Genomic DNA, 19,050 nt, shown 5'->3' on the forward strand with positions numbered 1-19,050 from the left:
TCTTCCAAGTAAATATGCAAAGATTTTAATGAGTCCTAAGACATTCTTTGGACATTTTGCTTAGATTGCATTAAGTATCAAATAACATGAGGAAAATTGACATTTCTTTTACAATTGTGCATCTATTCTTTTAGGAATATGTTACATCTTATCTAGAAATGAGTTCAAGTCTTCTTCAGTCAAGTGTTGAAGATTTCTATATACCATCCTACTCATTTATGGTTAAATTTATTCCTAGATATTTGTATTTAGTGTAAATGGATATTTTTAGTCAAATTATATATTATCTCTTATTGATGTGTTAATAGAAAAGCAGTTGATTTTCATATATCTATTTATAACCAATCTATATGTTGAAATCTTTCTTTTTTTTTGTTTTTAATTGGGGTATAGTTGCTTTACAATGTTGTGTTAGTTTCTGCTGTACAATGAAGTGAATCAGCTATATGTATACATATATCCCCTCCCTCTTGGATCTCCCTCCCACCCCCACCCATCCCACCCATCTAGGTCACCACAGAGCACCAAGCTGAGCTCCCTGCACTATACAGCTGGTTCCCACTAGCTATCTGTTTTACACATAGCAGTGCACATACATCAATCCCAATCTCCCAATTCATCCCACCCCCCACACCTGCAACGTGTCCATATGTCCATTTCCTACATCTGCATCTCTATTCCTGCCCTGAAAATAGGTTCATCTGTACCATTTTTCTAGATTCCACACACATGTGTTAATATACGATATTTGTTTTTCTCTTTCTGACTTACTTCACTCTGTATGACAGACTCTAGGTCCAACCACATCTCTACAAATTACCCAATTTTGTTCCTTTTCATGGCTGAGTAATATTACATTGTATATATGTACCAACATCTCCATTTTGTATTATTTTTTCCATTGATTCTTGTGGACTTCATAAGTATGTCATCAAATAATAATTTTGTCCCAATAGCTTGAAATCAGAATTTGTCTCCTGCTTTATTGCATAGGCTAAAATGATCACAATCATGTTAAGTTTGGGGGGGTATAGTAGGCACCATTTTCTTGGCTTTGATTGTAATGCCATTAGAGTTTCAGTTTCCAAAAGATGTGTTGCTTGTTTGAGGTAGTTATTCTATTCTATACATCATTAAAGAAGAAACTTTTTATTTGTGCATTACTAGATAGGTACGTAGATAGATAGATAGATAGATAGATAGGAGATAAGTAATGGTTTTCAGTTTTGTCAAATATCTTTTTGGTGTCTGTTGAAAGATCATTTAAAAATTTTATAAAGCCTCATTTATAATATATATTATCCCAATAACTTTCCTAATACTGAAGCAGTGTTGATAGTTTTTGTTTAATAATGCTACATTTTTCTTCTACTATACCATGAAAATCAGTTTGCTGATATTTTGGGGAAAACAAGACTGAGATTTTTGGAGGTTTCTCATATTTTAGTATCAAGGTTAATTTAGCTCTTTCTTTGTGCTAGAGACATTTTTACTTCTACTTGAGAAATTTTGGCAATTTCTCTTTTTCCAGGAAATTATCAACATTATTGACATTTTAATTTTATTCCTATGGAATCATGCATACAATTATTTTTGAACATCTTTCTGAATATTTCATTTCCAGTTTCTAACTATCTGTATTTTTAACTTTATTGATAAACAACTGCCCAAAAAACTATATATATTTAAGGTACACAACTTGATGTTTTGATCTAAGTATACATTGTGAAATGATCACCACAATGAGGCTGATCAACACATCCATCATCTCACATAGTTACGGTTTCTTGTCAAAAGGACACTTAAGATATACCCTCTTAGCAAATTTCAGATATGTAATACCATGTATTGTTAACTCTACTCACCGTGCTGTATGTTAAATCTCCAGAATGTATTCATCTTGCATAACTGAGATTTTGTATCCTTTGACCCCCATCTCCCCATTTCTCCCACCTCCCAGCCCCCACCAACCACCATTCTACTCTGTGCTTCTGTGAGTCTGACTATTTTAGATTCCACATGTAAGTGGGGTCATGTAGTGTTTGTCTTTCTGTGTCTGGTTTATTTCACTTAGCATAATGTCCTCTGGGTTCATCCATGTTGTTGCAAACGGCAGAATTTCCTTCTTGTTGAAAGATGAATAATATTCCATTGTATATTCATTATTATTTATCCATTTTCTTTACCCATTCATCTGTTGATGAACATTTAAGTTGTTTCTGTATCTTGGCTATTATGCATAATGCTGTGATGACCCTGGGAGTGCATATATATCTTTGAGATCCTGATTTCATTTCTTTTGGATATATACCCGATCATATGGTAGTTCTGTTTTTATTTTTTTTGAGGAGCCTCCCTACTAGCTGTAACAATTTACACCCCAACAGCAGGGTACAAGGATTCCCTTTTCTCCATCTTCTCGCTTAGTCTTGTCATTTCATTTCAGATGACATGTCATGTCATTTTTGGTAATAGCCATTCTAACAAGTTTGAGATGATATCTCATTGTGCTTTTGATTTGCATTTCCCTGATGATTAGTAATATTGAGCACCTTTTCATGTATCTTTTGGCCTTTTGTATGTCTTCTTTTGAGAAATGTCCTTTTCCCATTTTTTAATCAAGTTTTATGTTTTTGCTATGGAGTCGTAGGAGTTCCCTATATATATTTTTTTGACATTAACCTCTTATCAGATATATAGTTTGCAAATATTTTTTTACCATTCTATAGCCTGCCTTTTCACTCTGTTGATTATTTCATTTGCTGTGCAGAAGCTTTTTAGTTTGATAGCTCATTTGTCTGTTTTTGCTTTTGTTTCCTATGTTTTTGATCATGTCATATCCAAAAATCATTATCCAGACAAATGTCAAGATGCTTTTACCCTGTGTTTTCTCCTAGGAATTTTACAGTTTCAGGTCCTATGCTTAAGTCTTTAATCCATTTTGAGTTGATTTTTGTATATGGTGTGAGATAGGATTCCAAGCTCATTTCCTCTGTGTGGATATCCAGTTTTCCCAGCTTCATTTATTGAAGAGATTATCCTGTCCCTATTATGTGTTCTTGGCATCCTTTCAGAAGATTAGTTGACCGTAAGTGTTGGATCTGTTTCTGGGATCTCTATTTTGCTCCCTTGATCTATATGTTTGTTTTTATGCCAGTACCTTAGTGTTTCAATTACTATAGCTTTGCAACATATTTTAAAATCAGGAGACATGATGCCTCCAGCTTCGTTCTTCTTGCTCAAGATTGCTTTGGTAATCTTGGGTCTTTTGTGGTTACATATGAATTTTAGGATTGTTTTTTCTATTTCTGTAAAGAATGCCATTGGAATTTTGATAGGGATTTTATTGAATCTGTATATCACTTTGGGTAGTCAGGATATTTTAACAATATTTTTCCAATCCATGAACATAAGATGTTTTTCCATTTATCTTTGTCCTCTTTAATTCCCTTCATTACTGTAATTTTCACTGTACAAATCTTTCACCTCTTTGATTTAGTTTCTTCTATTCTTTTTGTTGTTTTGTAAATGGGATTTTCTTAATTTCCTTTTCAGATAGTTCATTGTTTGTGTATTCAAATGCCACAATGTTTTGTATGTTTATTTTGTGTCCTGTAACTTGACTGAATGTGTTTATTAGTTTTAGTAGTTTTTTGTATACTCTTTAGGATTTTCTACACATATGATCATGTCATCTGCAAATAGAGATAATTTCACTTCTTCCTTTCAAATGTGGATTTTTTTTCTTGTCTAATTACTCTGGCTAGAACTTCCAGTACTGTATTGAAGTGGTGAGAATGGACATCCTTACCTGTTACCTTTACATATCTGGAGCAGAGTCCACAGGGAAATAGGGCTGCTTCTAGGACTGCAGCCAGGACCACAGTTAACCAACCGGCCACTGGGGTACAGGCCTACCTTCTGAAAGCATTTTTGGTCAGTTTTAGACTCCACCAGAGTTTTGCAGCCTGGGTCCCAAGGCTCACACAAAGGCACTTTTGTCTGTGGATGGCTGCTAAATTGTCGTTTCTCTGGGGTTATGAAGGTGACGGACCTCCTATTCACCCATTTTGCTGACATTATTCCCTCTACCTGTACATATACATTTTTTCTTTTTCCCTAATCAGATTTACCAAGAAATTACTTTCCCCTCAAAAAAATAAATAAGCAAATAAACAAACAATATTTGATTTAATTATTAGTTCTGTTTATTTTATGAATTCATTAAGTTCTGTATATGTAATAATTTTCTAAATTAACTTTATTAATATCAGTATTTATTTTTGATAAAATTTTGACTTAGGTTACTGAGGGAAAAAAAGATAATCACTAAAAGATATTGTAAACAACCCAGAATAAAGTCATGTTCCCTACATGGTGACAGACAAGGTTGTATAATTATTTTTTTCCTTATCGCAATGCCCACCAAGTTTGGCTACAAGATTACCATAGGTCACACTTGGCAACAGATTAACTTAGAAGGACAAGAAATGTATCTTGCCAGCAGGCCAGTGTTAGTTATTTCTCTTCAGTGTGAGTTTTACTTGCAGAATTCATTTAGAATATACATCACAGGCAAGAAGATGATACCCATATTGGGTGGGTGCAAAAGCCTATCTGGCTTGGAAGCCTAATAATCCAAAGGAGTCAATATCTCTTGTAACAACTCCAAAAGCACAATTTCCAGGGTCCCCAAAGACACAAGCCAGCTATAAGAATTACTGCACTCAGAGAAGCTCAATGACATGGTTTCCTTTCCTGCATTTACTGTTCTCCCAGTTCAGATGACATTTACTACTCAGGCGTCATTTTACATTCCAACTTTATTACATTTCCAAGAGAACAGAGCTGTAAATTAACCAGAAGCCAAATTCTCATGCAGAATAGGTGTTTAGTCTGAAATACAGGTCCTATTAATTTTTTGCACAATTAAATATATACCAATGTAACCTTTTTTATCCTGTCTATATGACTTAAAATTCCAACCTTAAATCCTGTTTTCTTCTTTTGTTCTCCATATTTGCACAGGTAAAATATGGAAATTATGCTTTTGTATGGGATGCAGCTGTATTGGAATACGTGGCTATCAATGACCCAGACTGCTCCTTTTACACCATTGGGAATACTGTTGCTGATCGAGGATATGGAATTGCATTGCAGCATGGCAGTCCTTACCGGGATGTTTTTTCACAAAGGTAAGATTTGTGTGTGGTCCAAATAAGAAGAGAGGAAATATAGAAAAAGGAAAATCCACTTGGTTACTCCATTTAGTTTACTACATTTTGTTTTCTTTGTTTGGAAAGCCACAGTAAACAACAACAACAAAAGGGAATTATAAGTGATTGTTCAATAAGACATTTCCTAAAGCGTGTACTAAAGTATTATTTTTCTCATAAACAGGGGAAAGTTACTGCTGCATATAACTCGTTATTCTCAAAAAACTGATACGCAAAATAAAATAAAAACTTAATTGAGTTTAGCCTCTGAATTTTTAGTGGCTAAAACTGTCATAGAGTTAGCAAAATTAATTCCTTTCTAAAAACACCAAAGCATAAAATAAACTTCAGGACCAGGTTAAAGTTTTGAAGCACATACTGATAGGGATGTTTCCATATCAATTTTGCAAAGGAAAAGAGTAAAAATTTTCGAGTCTGTCATTGGTGTCAAAGTATACGTGAAACTTTGTCATGGAAATTTAGGAGACAGTTTGTTAAGAAATTATACTCATCCTAAAGTCAGAATTTTCTATTATAAGTTGTTTAAGAGAGAACATTTTAAATGTGTATTTTATATTAATGATGTAGATGAAAGACTTGGGCCTGAAAGGAATTTACAAGATCACTGCATTTTATTATCTCTACTACCAAACAAGGTTGGACCTAAGAGAGAGAAATATCTTTCAGGTAGAAGTATGTTCTGTTTGCCACTGATTTATTTGATTTATTACTAGACATTTTTGTACCTATTTTCTAAAAGCTAAAGCCAGATGAAAGAGAGCAGTACTGGGTAGTACTCTAGGTAGTACTAAGGCCCCAAATTTTAAACTATTTGAGTTGTATTCCTCCAAATTTCAAGATAACAAAAAGCCAGGCATTTTGTGTTTAACAAAACAAGTCAGTAGTCCAAATTTATGTTATAACTCTTCTGTTAGCTAACTAAAAACCTAAGCCTCTCTCTTTATCAGCAAATGAAGATATTAAATTAACTCTAGGGTCCTACATTAGTCACCTTTTCTGTGTAGCAAACAACCCAAATCAGTGACTTTAAAAACGTTATTTCTCAGGACTTCCCTGGTGGTCCAGTGGTTAAGACTTCACCTTCCAATGCAGGGGGTGCATGTTTGATCACTGGTCAGGTAGCTAAGATCCCACATGCCTCGCGGCCAACAATCCAAAACATAAAACAGAAGCAATATTGTAACAAATTCAATAAAGACTTTAAAAATGGTCCACATCAAAAAAAAAAGTTATTTCTCATTGATGGAGCGTAAGAGCTGTGATTTGGCTGAATTCTGCTGTGAGTTGCGGGTCAACTGCAGGTCTCTACGCAGCTTCTCGTCCCAGGGACCACCATTGTTCTTCTACTTGTTAGAAGAGGCACACCATTGTTTTTATGAATTTAGAAGAGAGGATGGAAAGCATAATGGAATGAAGGGAATGCCAGAGTTTTATGGTAAAAGACCAGCAGAGAAGTTTAATGGATCCTTAACATGAACCAGGTCATCAGGAAAAGGATGGTTTATTCCTTACTTGAGGTTAATTGGCTTTTTCTTCACTACAGATATTTTTTGTTTCCAGACCTGATTTCTGGGTCTTTTATGCCAAAAAAAATGAAGCCAATAGAATCAATACACAAACATAATAGCAATTAAAGAAGTATTTAATCAATCACACCAAATGTTCTATTTCATATTATCCATGTGGTGTTTTACCTTACAGAGATTTTAATTCTGAGTGAATATATTTCATTGAACTACTAAAACACAATATTAAGCAATGAGCATTATTTTTCCTTTGATTAGCATCATGGATGTTGACAATTTAAATTGTCCTTCTCTGTGGAGTTCCTTAATAATGACACTCTGCATTCTAGTCCCCTGGACACATCTGGAGGAAGAGAGAGGAAAGAAACATGATCTGGCCAGCCCCCCTCTATACATATGTGCGGCGTTAATCTATCACCTAAACTCTCTCCCTGAACCCAGAAAATATCTGCATTCATTCCCTTTTGCTAATCAGGGAAAAAAGAACTCCTTTTTATTAACTAATTTAAAAGTTATAGAGACCATCACACTTAATCATTGTATTATACTTTAGAAATTATTATAAATAGCTTTACTACAACAACTTATCCTGGATCACTAGTTAAACTAGATCACTGATTGCTCATGTGATTATATTCAGTGAAATGACAGTATTCAGAGTGATTTTTAATAAGTAAATACTAATTATATCTCAAGTAACTATGTGCCTATACCACACATATTAGATATCAAAGTACTTTAAGATGTAATAAATATTATATAATGATATAGTAACTACGTTTATTATCTGCCCAATATCTTGTATGCTTTACGTTTTAATGACTTCAGAACAATCATATGAAATGTTGTCTGTTTCTTTATTACACACTTGCATATTAGTGCACAGTTATTAGAGTTATTAGTCTACAAGTACATACACTGAGTGGATGGTCCTGAGCTGTGGCAAGCATCATGTCAGGCATCAGAGGCATAGGCTGTAGTGATATGCTCACTTGTGCAATTGTATGCGCGTGGACATGTACAGGAGTGACTTTTAAGGACCAATAAGTGCTACAATACATGACTGTAGATTTGGATAGAAGAATTTTGTTTCTTTGGTCTCTACAGATAGTAGATAATTTGGTAGCAGAAATTAAAGAATTTATATATCTCACCAGATATATGGGTCAGAGTACTAGTGTGGTGGGTAATGTTTACAATGAATTCTCTGACACTGTTTGTTCATCAAATGTTTTCTGTGGCCTTTGTCTCATAATAGTTCTTAGTATAATAAAATCATCAAAAGTTGTTACATTAAAGACATCTGTGAATGGAAGAGAACTGAATTTTTCAGAGTGATATCATTATGCTGTTAATAAAATTAGTTCCAGTGTCGATCTTAGAACCTTAACTATTCATAAGGCTAAAAAGATAACAAAAAATATTTATTGAGCATTTAGTACAAACTCACCCCTGTTCTCACATCTTAGTGGATGTCAAGGAGTAACTAACTCATGAGTTTAATTTTATGCTTCATCAATAAAAGAGTCCCTTTTCGCCTGTTGGCTGCTAACCCTAAACTTTGGGAATAGAACCACCTAGTGGCACAAAAACAAGGACATATTTCAAACTGCATGGAGAATGATTTTGTTGAATTCATGGAGAGTGGCAAAGATGCATAAACAATATTTCAACCTAATCACAGAATTTCAGAATTTTTAGAAATGGAATGAACAGTAGTTCCCTTTTTTTACCAGGGATAACTAGTCCAAAGGGGTAAATAACTTGCTCAGAATCACAAAAAAGCAATAAAACTGGAAATTTTCTACTTCTATGTTTAGTTTTTTGGTGTTCATGCACCTTGTCTTCCCTTATCTTTCTTTTAAAAGCTTATAAAAATAATATAAAACATACTGTATAATGCTTACTGTGTACCAGACCCTGAGTTCTTACATGAGGTAAGTACTATTATTATCCTCATTTTATAGACACAGAAACTGATGGTGGGAAGCCCTATTTGTTTAGTTTTGAACTACCTGGATATAGTCTTTTCCCAGTGCCTACCTCATGCCTGCATAGAGTAAGCATTCAATAAATATTTGATGAGTGAATAAAAGATCTACCTAACTTTGTGCTCAAAAATGAGCCTATTTACTTATAATCAAATACGTTGAGTACTTATCCTTTGTGCTTACTTGATATTAAAAAGTCTTCTATCTTTTCTTATCATAATAATTTTCTATTTATCTTGGTTTCTCTAATTTTTCATACAATGATTAGTAAAACTGACAAGAAAGAGAAAACAAACATCACATGTCCACCTTTCTTTCCACTCACAGCTGTAAGAATTTTTATACTTTCATTCCAAAAAGGAAGGTAGAAAATATTTCTTTAACTTAAAATCATAGATCCCTAATCCTTTTATTTCCCAGCTTTCTAAGCACTTTGTTCCCTTTTCAGGAAGAGAAAAAAGCAGCCTCCACTGATTGCCTATAGCAGCTCCAAAATAAGTCACCAACTGGCTTAAAACTCTGCACTTGATTGGCTGGAAGGATATAACCAGAAGTCAAACAAACAGATTAATTGTTTTCTCTTTAGACATACAAAATATATACAGTCCCTCCACTCTGAGAGCAGGAGTGACATTAAGATACATATGTCAACATTAAGTAATATGAACTTATACATTAAACTGTATTATATAGACAATGCTGAAAAAACTAGAGAAAAGGAAATCATTGCTGAGTAGGATAGAAAAGATTTTATTAGACTTGAGCTGGAAGACTTCAAGGGAAAATAGAATTTGGATATGGGGACGGGTACAGGTAAGAAAAACATGAAACTCAGAAAAACATGAAATAACAAGTGAAAACAGTCATCGTGTAGTGAAAGGACAATGAGAAAGAACAACTTGACTGGAGAGAATGTTGGCAAGTGAATACAGGTAGAGAAGCGAAAATTAAATGTGATACACCAAAACATTGATAGCTGCTGTCTAATAAGTGTATACTGTGCTAAACACTTGATGTATTTCATATAATGCTCACCACAGCTCTGTGAATTGGGCATTTATTAATTGCATTTATAAATTTGAGGAAACTGAGACTCAGAGTTATGTATCTTACAAAGTCACACATTAATGACAAGTAGAGCTAGGACTCAAACACAGTTTAGAGCTTGTGTCCTCACCAGCTTTGTGGGGCTCTGAAGAGGAGAATATCTAGAGAAAGGAGTATTTGAAGGGTCCCAGGTGTTGGGTTAGACGAAGACAGAGTTCAGCTGAGGAAGGCCATTTACAAGGCGGTGTAGTATTCCAGCTGTTAAGCAGTGAGAATGTTCTCAATGAGAAGGAGAAAAGATTAGAAAAAAAGGTACAGTTTGAAGAGGGATGGACAGGACTTGGTGGAAATCAGAGGAGTACATATAATCCAGGAATCTGAAAGGGGAAGGATGTGCAGATCCAAGTGGCCATAAACAGCCCACTCTTTTCTTCTCCTTCCAACTCTTATTCTTCCTTCTTGTTCATCTATTACAAGTTTTGCATAAGCTCTATTTCACCTCTAAGTAAAACCAACTGGAAAATTATTTCTAGAAAAGTAATGGGTATTTTAAAACAACATGATAAGCCACTACTTAGTAGATACTTTGATATGTCAAACAATCTTCTGGCTTACAGATTTTTGTTCTATAGTTGCTCAAACCATGTTAATATATCCCTAGTAGTATTGTTCTCCTCTCTCACACACCAGATATTATTTTTTTAATTATATATACAGTTTACCCTTGAACAACATAGGTGTGAACTGCTCAGGCCCACTCATACATGGATTTTTTTAAATAGTACATACTATAGTACTACATGATTCACTGTTGGTTGAATCCAGGGGTGCAGAATGGCAGACATGGAGGAACCTCAGATAAGGAGGAACCTAGGATACCCCTATAACATAAGTTACATGCACATTTGCTACTATGAGGAAGGTCAGCACTGCTAACCCCACATTGTTCAAGGGTCAACTGTATATACCAACACTTACACACACGCACGCGCGCACACACATACACAGTGCTAAAACCAACTGATTTCATCACATTCACATTCTCTGTTCTAGATTAAGAAAAATAGATAGTTTAGATGCACATGTTTATATAAAGTAAGAAAATATGTTTGAGGAGCTGCAAAACCAGAGGGAACATTGAAGGTTCACTTTCAAAGGGAGATAGTAGAAGAAAATACTAATATATGTTTATACGTATATTTTTATTTAAGACAATAATATACATTTTAACATTTAAATGAAGGAAATCACTTTCTTTTCTCATGTAATATGCATATATTAAACAAGGAATAGCCTCTGGAAACCACTGAAAAGAATGTACTATTCGTATTTCAAAGCAATCCCCCTTTAAAACATTTGTTTTAAATTTAGAATGCTGAATTTAGGGAACTTCAATGAAAGAGAAAAAGTGAGGTAGCTTTTTTGTCACTTTTTTCTGTTTCCTGAATCCTGATGGAGCTATTTTTGTGACTAACATCCTGTGGGGTTTACCAATCACTCTGACTGCTGCTTCCAGTGGAGAACCAAAGTGATTTACATTTATTGCAGTATTTGGTCTAAATAAATGGAGGTATAAGTACCGTTGATGATATTTCCAGTATGTGAATATTTCAAAAATATTTATCATATATGCTACTATATGACTTGAGATTAGTTTTATTAATCTTGCAAAGCAGTAGCGAAATTTTAAGAAAATGATAAGACTTTACCCTTAAGCATATAACATTCTCACTGCTGAACACAAACTCAGCCATCAGGCAGTGCAATCTCATGGAGTAGATTCTGAAGTGTTAATGTGATTCTGTTTTCCTTGTACTTACATCATACAGCATTTGGGGAACACTTCATCTAAGGTACAAGAGAGTACCGTTTATAAACAAGAATCTTTATTAGACTTTTTTGAGAAAAGTACTGAGGTACAGAGAAGATAGATGACTAGTTCAAGACACAAAGCAGTATTTCAGCTGGATAATGAGTCTGCAACATTGGACCAAGCTGCTTTGCAGGAAGCAAGTTGGATTAGCCTTTTTTAAAAATAAGATTTGTGCTGTTTCTAGATCTGAGTAAGTATCATTTCATTCAAAAGGCAGTTGTTTTCAAAAAGCATAGTTACTATAGTGGTGTAAATTAGGTGAGACTAAAGGCTGAGTTTATAACACAACATTGCAGAACTTAAAAGGTTAAATGTGTATTGCACTTCAAAGCACACATTCATGCACACACGTGGATGCACACACACTCAGGCACACACACACACACACACACACACACACCCTCCAGAGTCATTTATAAGCCTCTCTCAAAAACACTCTTATTCCATTATACTTACATCACAGTTTTTCTATTCAAACGACCCATTTTACTCACCAGACTCAGCCCCAAGACATTTTTTACTGTTTTAAAAATTCAATCTCCTTTTATTTTTATTTTTTTATTTTTTTGTGGTATGCGGGCCTCTCACTGTTGTGGCCTCTCCTGTTGCGGAGCACAGGCTCCGGACGCGCAGGCTCAGCGGCCATGGCTCACGGGCCCAGCCGCTCCGCGGCACGTGGGATCCACCCGGACCGGGGCACGAACCTGTGTCCCCTGCATCGGCTTTTTAAATTATCACTACTTTATAGACATGCAGAACAAGTAGCACAAGTGACAGATAGAACGCTATGGATTATGTTATCCTTAACTTACAGAGAAACTATACTATAGCCTAAGATAATAGTTAACATTCATTAAAGGCTTACTATGAGCCAACCAGGTGCTACCTAAGTGCCCTAACTATATTAAGTCATTCAATCCTCCCAATAACCATAAAAGGTAAATACCATGATTAACTTCCTTTTACAGATGAGGAAACTGAGTCACAGAAAAGCTGAGCAGTTTTCCAAGGACATAAAGCTAATAAGTTGCAGAGCCAGGTTTGAACTCATGCTGTCCAACACCGTAATGCCGTAGTTCCCACTCCCACTTCCCTAAACACACACACCCCCATGTGCACCATGGTAGCAAGCATCCAAAGTGCCTTCATGCTGCTCCTGGAGCTGTCTTCTCTCACATTAAGATACTGAATGGCATTTTAGTTCCCCTGAAATTCAGGTAACTTTCAGAATCTTAAACAGCACGCCAGCAGAGTCTCCCATTATGCTGAGGGGGCAGATCCATTTGCAACTGAAGCTGCCTTGCATCAGCTGATCAGAAGGAAACAGTACAAGTATTGAAAATTGAAAGCTGTGGGAGGATTCTGTAATTATTTTCCCTCCCTTTTATCTTGTTTTGCTACAAATAGCTTAAGACTATACTTGGCCAAAACTTTAATTCTTCCTTCATGGAGGTTTTCATTCATCATGACTTTTTAATGGGAGGAATCCATAATTGCCTTTTATCCATCTCATTTCATAGTTCTTTAAGCAGCTAGAAAAAACTAACTTCATAATTGGCCAGATTGACTAATCACATGTTGAATGCTTACTAATATGAAACAGAACCTACAGTCATGCCTAGGTATCCACAAGGGGTTGGTTCCAGGACCCCCATGGATACCAAAATCCATGGATGCCCAAGTCCCTTATGTAAAACGGCATAATATTTTCAAATAACCTACACACATCCTCCCATATACTTTCTTTTTTTCTGCATACTTTAACTCATCTCAGAATTACTTATAATACCTAATACAATGTAGATGCTATGTAAATAGTTGTAAATACAATGTAAATGCTATGTAAATAGTTGCTGGCATACAACTAATTCAAGTTTTGATTTGGGGGACTTCCTGAAATTTATTTCCAAATATTTTTAATCTTTGGTTGGTTGAATCCGTAGGTGTAGAATACAGAAGGCTGGCTGTACTATTTCTGGAACTAAATTATGGCTAAGATAAAAATATAAGATTTCCATATGGAATAATATTTATGAGTCTATGTAGTCCAGAATAATATCTAACAGAGGCAACAATGATTTTTGTTTTAATGAGTATAGTTCCTTGCTTTAACTTCAAACAGAAATATACCTCAAAGCGTGCATTCACCTTTTTTCTTGATAATCCATTCTATACCTGTCACTTTATGAAGCTATTTATGTTTGAAATAATGTTAGTGACTATTTTAAATGATTGAAATTCAACATGTTTTTATTTTACATATTACTGGTCTCAGAAAATGTATATAAAAATTGTGCCTTGATGATGTTCTTACCAATGTTCCATGGTAAGACAGGGAGATATGATGGGAGGAGCCAGCACCCTGAAACTAAGTGTGGTGGGATTTCTGTTCCGATAAGGTTTTCAGTCTTTTTCCAAAATAATCTTTTCTATAGTAATATTTTTATTCTGATGATTTTAGTCAACTTTTTGCTTCTTTTCTATTAATTAACGAAGATCTATGTAGCACTCCCTATAAAAGTCAGCATGACCCTTCTGGGCAGTCTCTCATATTCTTTGAGCTAATCAACACCAATTTTACTAATATGAATCTCTTCTGTGTTTTTTAGCAACTGCAGAAATTTGTCAAACAGATTGCCTCCCAGCCAAAATATATTCAGTAGAGCATTGCTGAGTACTTCATTAAGACTGATAAGATAGGACAGAGCAGAACCCAGGGGCTCTGAATATCAGGGCAAGCTGTGTGGATTATGATATGGAGAGTCATTGAAGAACTCAGTATAAAGACTAACCAGAATCAGAAGTGTGCTTTCTGATCAGTCTAGAAAGAATGTATGCAATGAAATAAAAAAGGAATTAACTAGAAAGGAGGATGCTACTAGTAGGAAGTTACTATATCTATAATATAAGCTCCAAGAAGGTAGGGGCTTTTGTCTGCTCTATTCAGAGATTTATTCCAAGCATCTACAAGAAAGCCTACCACATAGCAGATGTTTGATAAATATTAGTTGAATGAATGGGTGAATGAATCACTAAGGAAAAGTAAAAGACACGAACTAAAGACAACAGAAATGGAAGGAAACAGAGAGACATTGTAGGGGTGATGTTGGCCATTGGCTAGACACAGAGTTGAAGGAAAGGGAAACCAAACATGATTCTGAAATCCTTAGCCTTGCCCCAGATTGGAGATGGGGAAGTTATTCTCAGAAAAGAAGCCAGGAGCAAAAACTGGTTTGAGAGTGGAAGTGCTAATTTTGATCTAGACATGGTGAGTCTGAGACACTGGACAGTGGTGCATCCATACAGGGAAATGTAGAGACTCTGACAGACAAATGACAATGCGGGGTGAGAGCTTGAGGGAGAGGCTGGAAGGATAGATATAGATTTGGACAAACTCTCCATTAAGATAATGAAAGCCAGAGACATAGCCCATGGAAAGGACATAGAGATAAGGAAAAAAAGGTTGAGGCCAAAACTTGCTTTCAAATGTCCCTTTTTTGCTTTTTTCTCCTTTCCATTCCACAGTCACTATCCTAATTGAATCTCAGCACACTGTGTCACGATTATCCCTTTCTCTCCAAACCTACCCAAATCTTATGTATTCTGTGGTTTCCAACTCCTGACCCATCCTCAGCATAAGTCTTCCTAGCAAATTCAGCTCTAATCAAGCACTTCATTGTGTTTCTATATTTTATCTACTCTGTACCACATATGTCACTTTTTGGTTAATCATTTCTTGTGTTCATACTTTTTCAAATATGTTCTAAGTTCTTAGCTTACAAAAAAATTGCAAAACTTATCTTATGCCTTTTTAAATTTTTTCCATAATAAATAGTTATGTAGTACATATTCAACAGGTTCTTAAGTAATGTTTCAGGGGGAAAAGATAGTCCTACTCTCACTTGCAGTTACTAACACAAGCAACTTACTAGAGAATAGGAATAATGTTTATTCATTCAACCAACAAATATTTGTTGAGCAGCTTAGTGCTTGATACTATTTTGTTTTTCTAGAGATAAAATAGTGAAAAAGATTAACAGGTTTTGCTTTCCTGGAGCTTACATTATTCTGGAGAGTTGAAGGAGGAAACATACGATAATAAGAGAACAAATAAATTGGATAATTTCTTATTGGAAAACATGCAATAAAGAAAGTATAACTCAGATAATAAAGATGGATCAGTATGGGTCACAGAAAACCTTTCTAGGGAGGCAATGTTTAATTACGTTCTTGAACATAAAGTGTGTAGGAAGAGTATTCTGTGCGTAGGTAACAACAAATATAAAAGCTCTGAAGTTAGATACAGCTTGGAATGTTTAAACAATGACAAGGAGTCCAGGGTGGCTCAGAGTGAACAAACAAGAGAATAGTATGAAAGGAGATTGAAGAATTAGTTGAGCCCAGTTGTATTATAGAACCTTGAGAAAACATAGTGAAGACTACAAATGTTTTCCAAATAAGAAAGGCAAGCCATTGGAATTTTTCAAAGAGGAGTATTTATTACGCCTAGTTGTTAAAATAAAGAAAAAAATATGGTGGGAGGGAGGCCAGTAGAGGCAGTGAGCAAAAGTGAATGTAGGAAGATAAGTTAGGACTAGTAAAGATAGTCCAGGAGAGAGATGATGGTGGTCGGTCTAAGGTAGTATAACTGAGATGGGGAAGAGTGACAGGTTCCCACCTTTCATAGCTGTAAGACTCATAGGACTGGCAAATGGTATGAATGTGATGGGGGAGGCAAAGGGAGGAATCAGTATAACTTTTTCTTCTGAACAAATAAGTGGTACCATTAACTGACTTGGTCAAGCATGAACCAAAAGTAAGTTAAAAACCAGAAGAATTAAGACTTTGGCCTTGGGTTTGGTAAGCTTGATGATATTAAACTGGAACTTAGCTTTCTGTGAAATTTAGGAAAGAAGACAAAATAATAAGAATTCCAGTTTGACAGGTAGAAGGTGCTAGTTATGAAAGACATACACTGGTTGAATTACATTTGGGTTTGATGATTTCAGAGATTACTTCAGTCGTAATTAGAAAAAGATGCTTAAATGATTTGTGATATCCCCTGAAATGGGTGGGAAAAGAATAGAAGCAGAAAAAGATAGTCAACTTTTATAAAGATCCTAAAATCTAGTAATAACAATAGAAAGTGATTTACTTATATAAACTCCAAGTTACATTTTCTTAAGGAAAGAAATTTATCTCACATAGCAAGACGTCTAGCAGTAGATGTCTTCAAATGTGGTTGATTCGGAGGTTCAGCGAGGGCATTGTTTTCAAGGACCAAGGCTCTTTCCACCTCTCCACTCTCCATCCTTGGTGGAGTGAGATAAAACTGTCCTCAGGCTGACCTGCCTTGTGATGAAGGAGGCTTACGCAGCAATAGGGACAATGTGCTTCCCTGTTTCCATTCAGAAGAAGAGAATGAGCGATCTCTCCTCTCAAGCATGAAAACAGATCTGTCCCTTCTGCTTAATTAGTTCATCTTAGGTCATATTTTTACCCCTGGAGTGAGCAGATCCCCTTGAGAACGTATACTCATAGCTCAGACTGTCTATCTAATGGGGTGGAAGGGATGCTGGAGAGTCAACTCTAATGTCCCTGACAGCAAATCTGAAAGAAGAATTAACAGATACTGGAGAATATAAGGAACAAAAGAGAAAGAATCAATACCCATACTACCCATAATAATACTATCATTTATTGCACATCTGTTTTGTGCTGGTCATTCTTCTAAAACTTTCCTATAGACTGACTCGTTTAATCTTCACAACACCCCCAAGAGATAGGTGCTATTATCATCTCTTTGTATAGTCAAGGAAACTGACGTGTAGAAACATTAAGTAAACAGCTCACATTGTCGTTAATAAATGGCTGAACTGGGATTTGAACCCTGGCTCTGGAGGTCATGCCCTTAAACAGAAAGAGGTGTGATACCATAGACTCAATTGGAAAACTGTAAATAGGAACATGGGAAGGGGAGCCCCATGGAAAGGAAGAGTAGGCTATTCGCTTTACACATGTTGAATTTGTAGTGACATCAAGAGTTCTACCTGAAAACTGTTGAAAGTATGAAAGGAGATTGGATAAACTGGAGAAGAGAGATGTAAATTTAGGATTTATCAATACAAAGGAACAAGGGGGGAAAAAATCAAGACCTAATATGTGCAGCCAGAAGAGAGCCAAGCCCCGAGGGTTGTTATTGATAGTTGATTTCCTTCCACTTCAACAACCAAGAGTTCTTCCTAAACAGCCAACGTCACTTTGTGTAACCGCTATATTGATCATATCACACAATTTTTTTTACAATATAAAAACTATATATTTCAAGTATACAGTTTAGGTTTTGACATATACACCTGTGGAACCATCACCACAGTTAAGATAATGAAGAAAAATTTTTTTAAAGTAGCACTAGGAAAGAAGTGACTTGAAAAGTGCCTAGGGAGTAATGATGGCAAATGACGCCGTCTCTGTAACCTCAGAATCTACACCAGTCCTGAAACAGAGTTGGTGCTTGATAACTGTTTCTTAAATGAGTACAGGAACAGCTGCTCTAGACTGCCTGCACCATGTTCATGGTTTTCTGTAACGGCAACGGCGGTTCTCAAACTTGAGCACGCATCCAGATTCCCTGGTGGGCCTGATAAAACACAGATTTCTGGGCCCCAGCCCCAGAGTGCCTTGACTCAGGAGGTGTGCGTAATTTACATTGCTAACAGGTTCCAGCAGAAGCTTTCGCCGCTGCTTCATAGAGTGGGTCCTCACTTGGGGCCCTGCTGCTCTAATACACGGGCTCTGACAGCCTTGTTGTTTACTATTCTCGTTCTCTCCCTTGCATCTTTTGTCCTGCCTCTTTACTCTCTTCCCCCTTTTTCCATTGTTGATCTTCATATTCAATCATGTACAAATCACTTACAATCTATATTATCTCACTTGATTCTTGTAAAACCTCACTGAGGGAAGGATTATTGTACCTATTTTATAGATTAAGGAACTAGGGTTTAGAGAGCACAAAGGAAAAATACTTTGGTGTTGACTCTATAAACCTAAATTATATAGTGGGCTGACCAGTTAAAGTTATAACGTCTTTTTGCACTTCTTCCTCACTTCCACTTGTTGATTTCCTTCCACTTCAACAACCAAGAGCTCTTCTTAAACAGCCAATGTCAGTTTTTGTAACCGCTATATTGATCATATCATACAGGTTTTTTTTTACAATATAAAAACTGTATATATTTAAAGTTCACAGTTTAGGTTTGACATATACACCTATGGAATCATCACCACAATTAAGATAATGAAGAAAAATTTTTTAAAGTAGCACTAAACATACTGCAAAAAGAACACTTGTTTACAATATGAGAGCTGGAATAAGA

At 35.6% G+C, this 19,050-nt stretch overlaps 1 protein-coding gene across 2 annotated transcripts in view; it reads left to right on the top strand.

Annotated features, from left to right (window-relative positions):
* The window catches only part of GRID2 (glutamate ionotropic receptor delta type subunit 2), a 1,355,780-nt gene that overhangs the window by 1,224,659 nt on the left and 112,071 nt on the right, over positions 1–19,050 (top strand). For both annotated transcript variants that reach the window (XM_065877462.1, XM_065877463.1), the window contains one exon: positions 5,029–5,195. In XM_065877462.1, the coding sequence (XP_065733534.1) occupies positions 5,029–5,195 (167 nt within the window). The remainder of the gene's footprint in view (positions 1–5,028; positions 5,196–19,050) is intronic.

Source organism: Phocoena phocoena, chromosome 5, assembly GCF_963924675.1.
Source record: "Phocoena phocoena chromosome 5, mPhoPho1.1, whole genome shotgun sequence".
Classification (NCBI taxonomy): domain Eukaryota; kingdom Metazoa; phylum Chordata; class Mammalia; order Artiodactyla; family Phocoenidae; genus Phocoena; species Phocoena phocoena.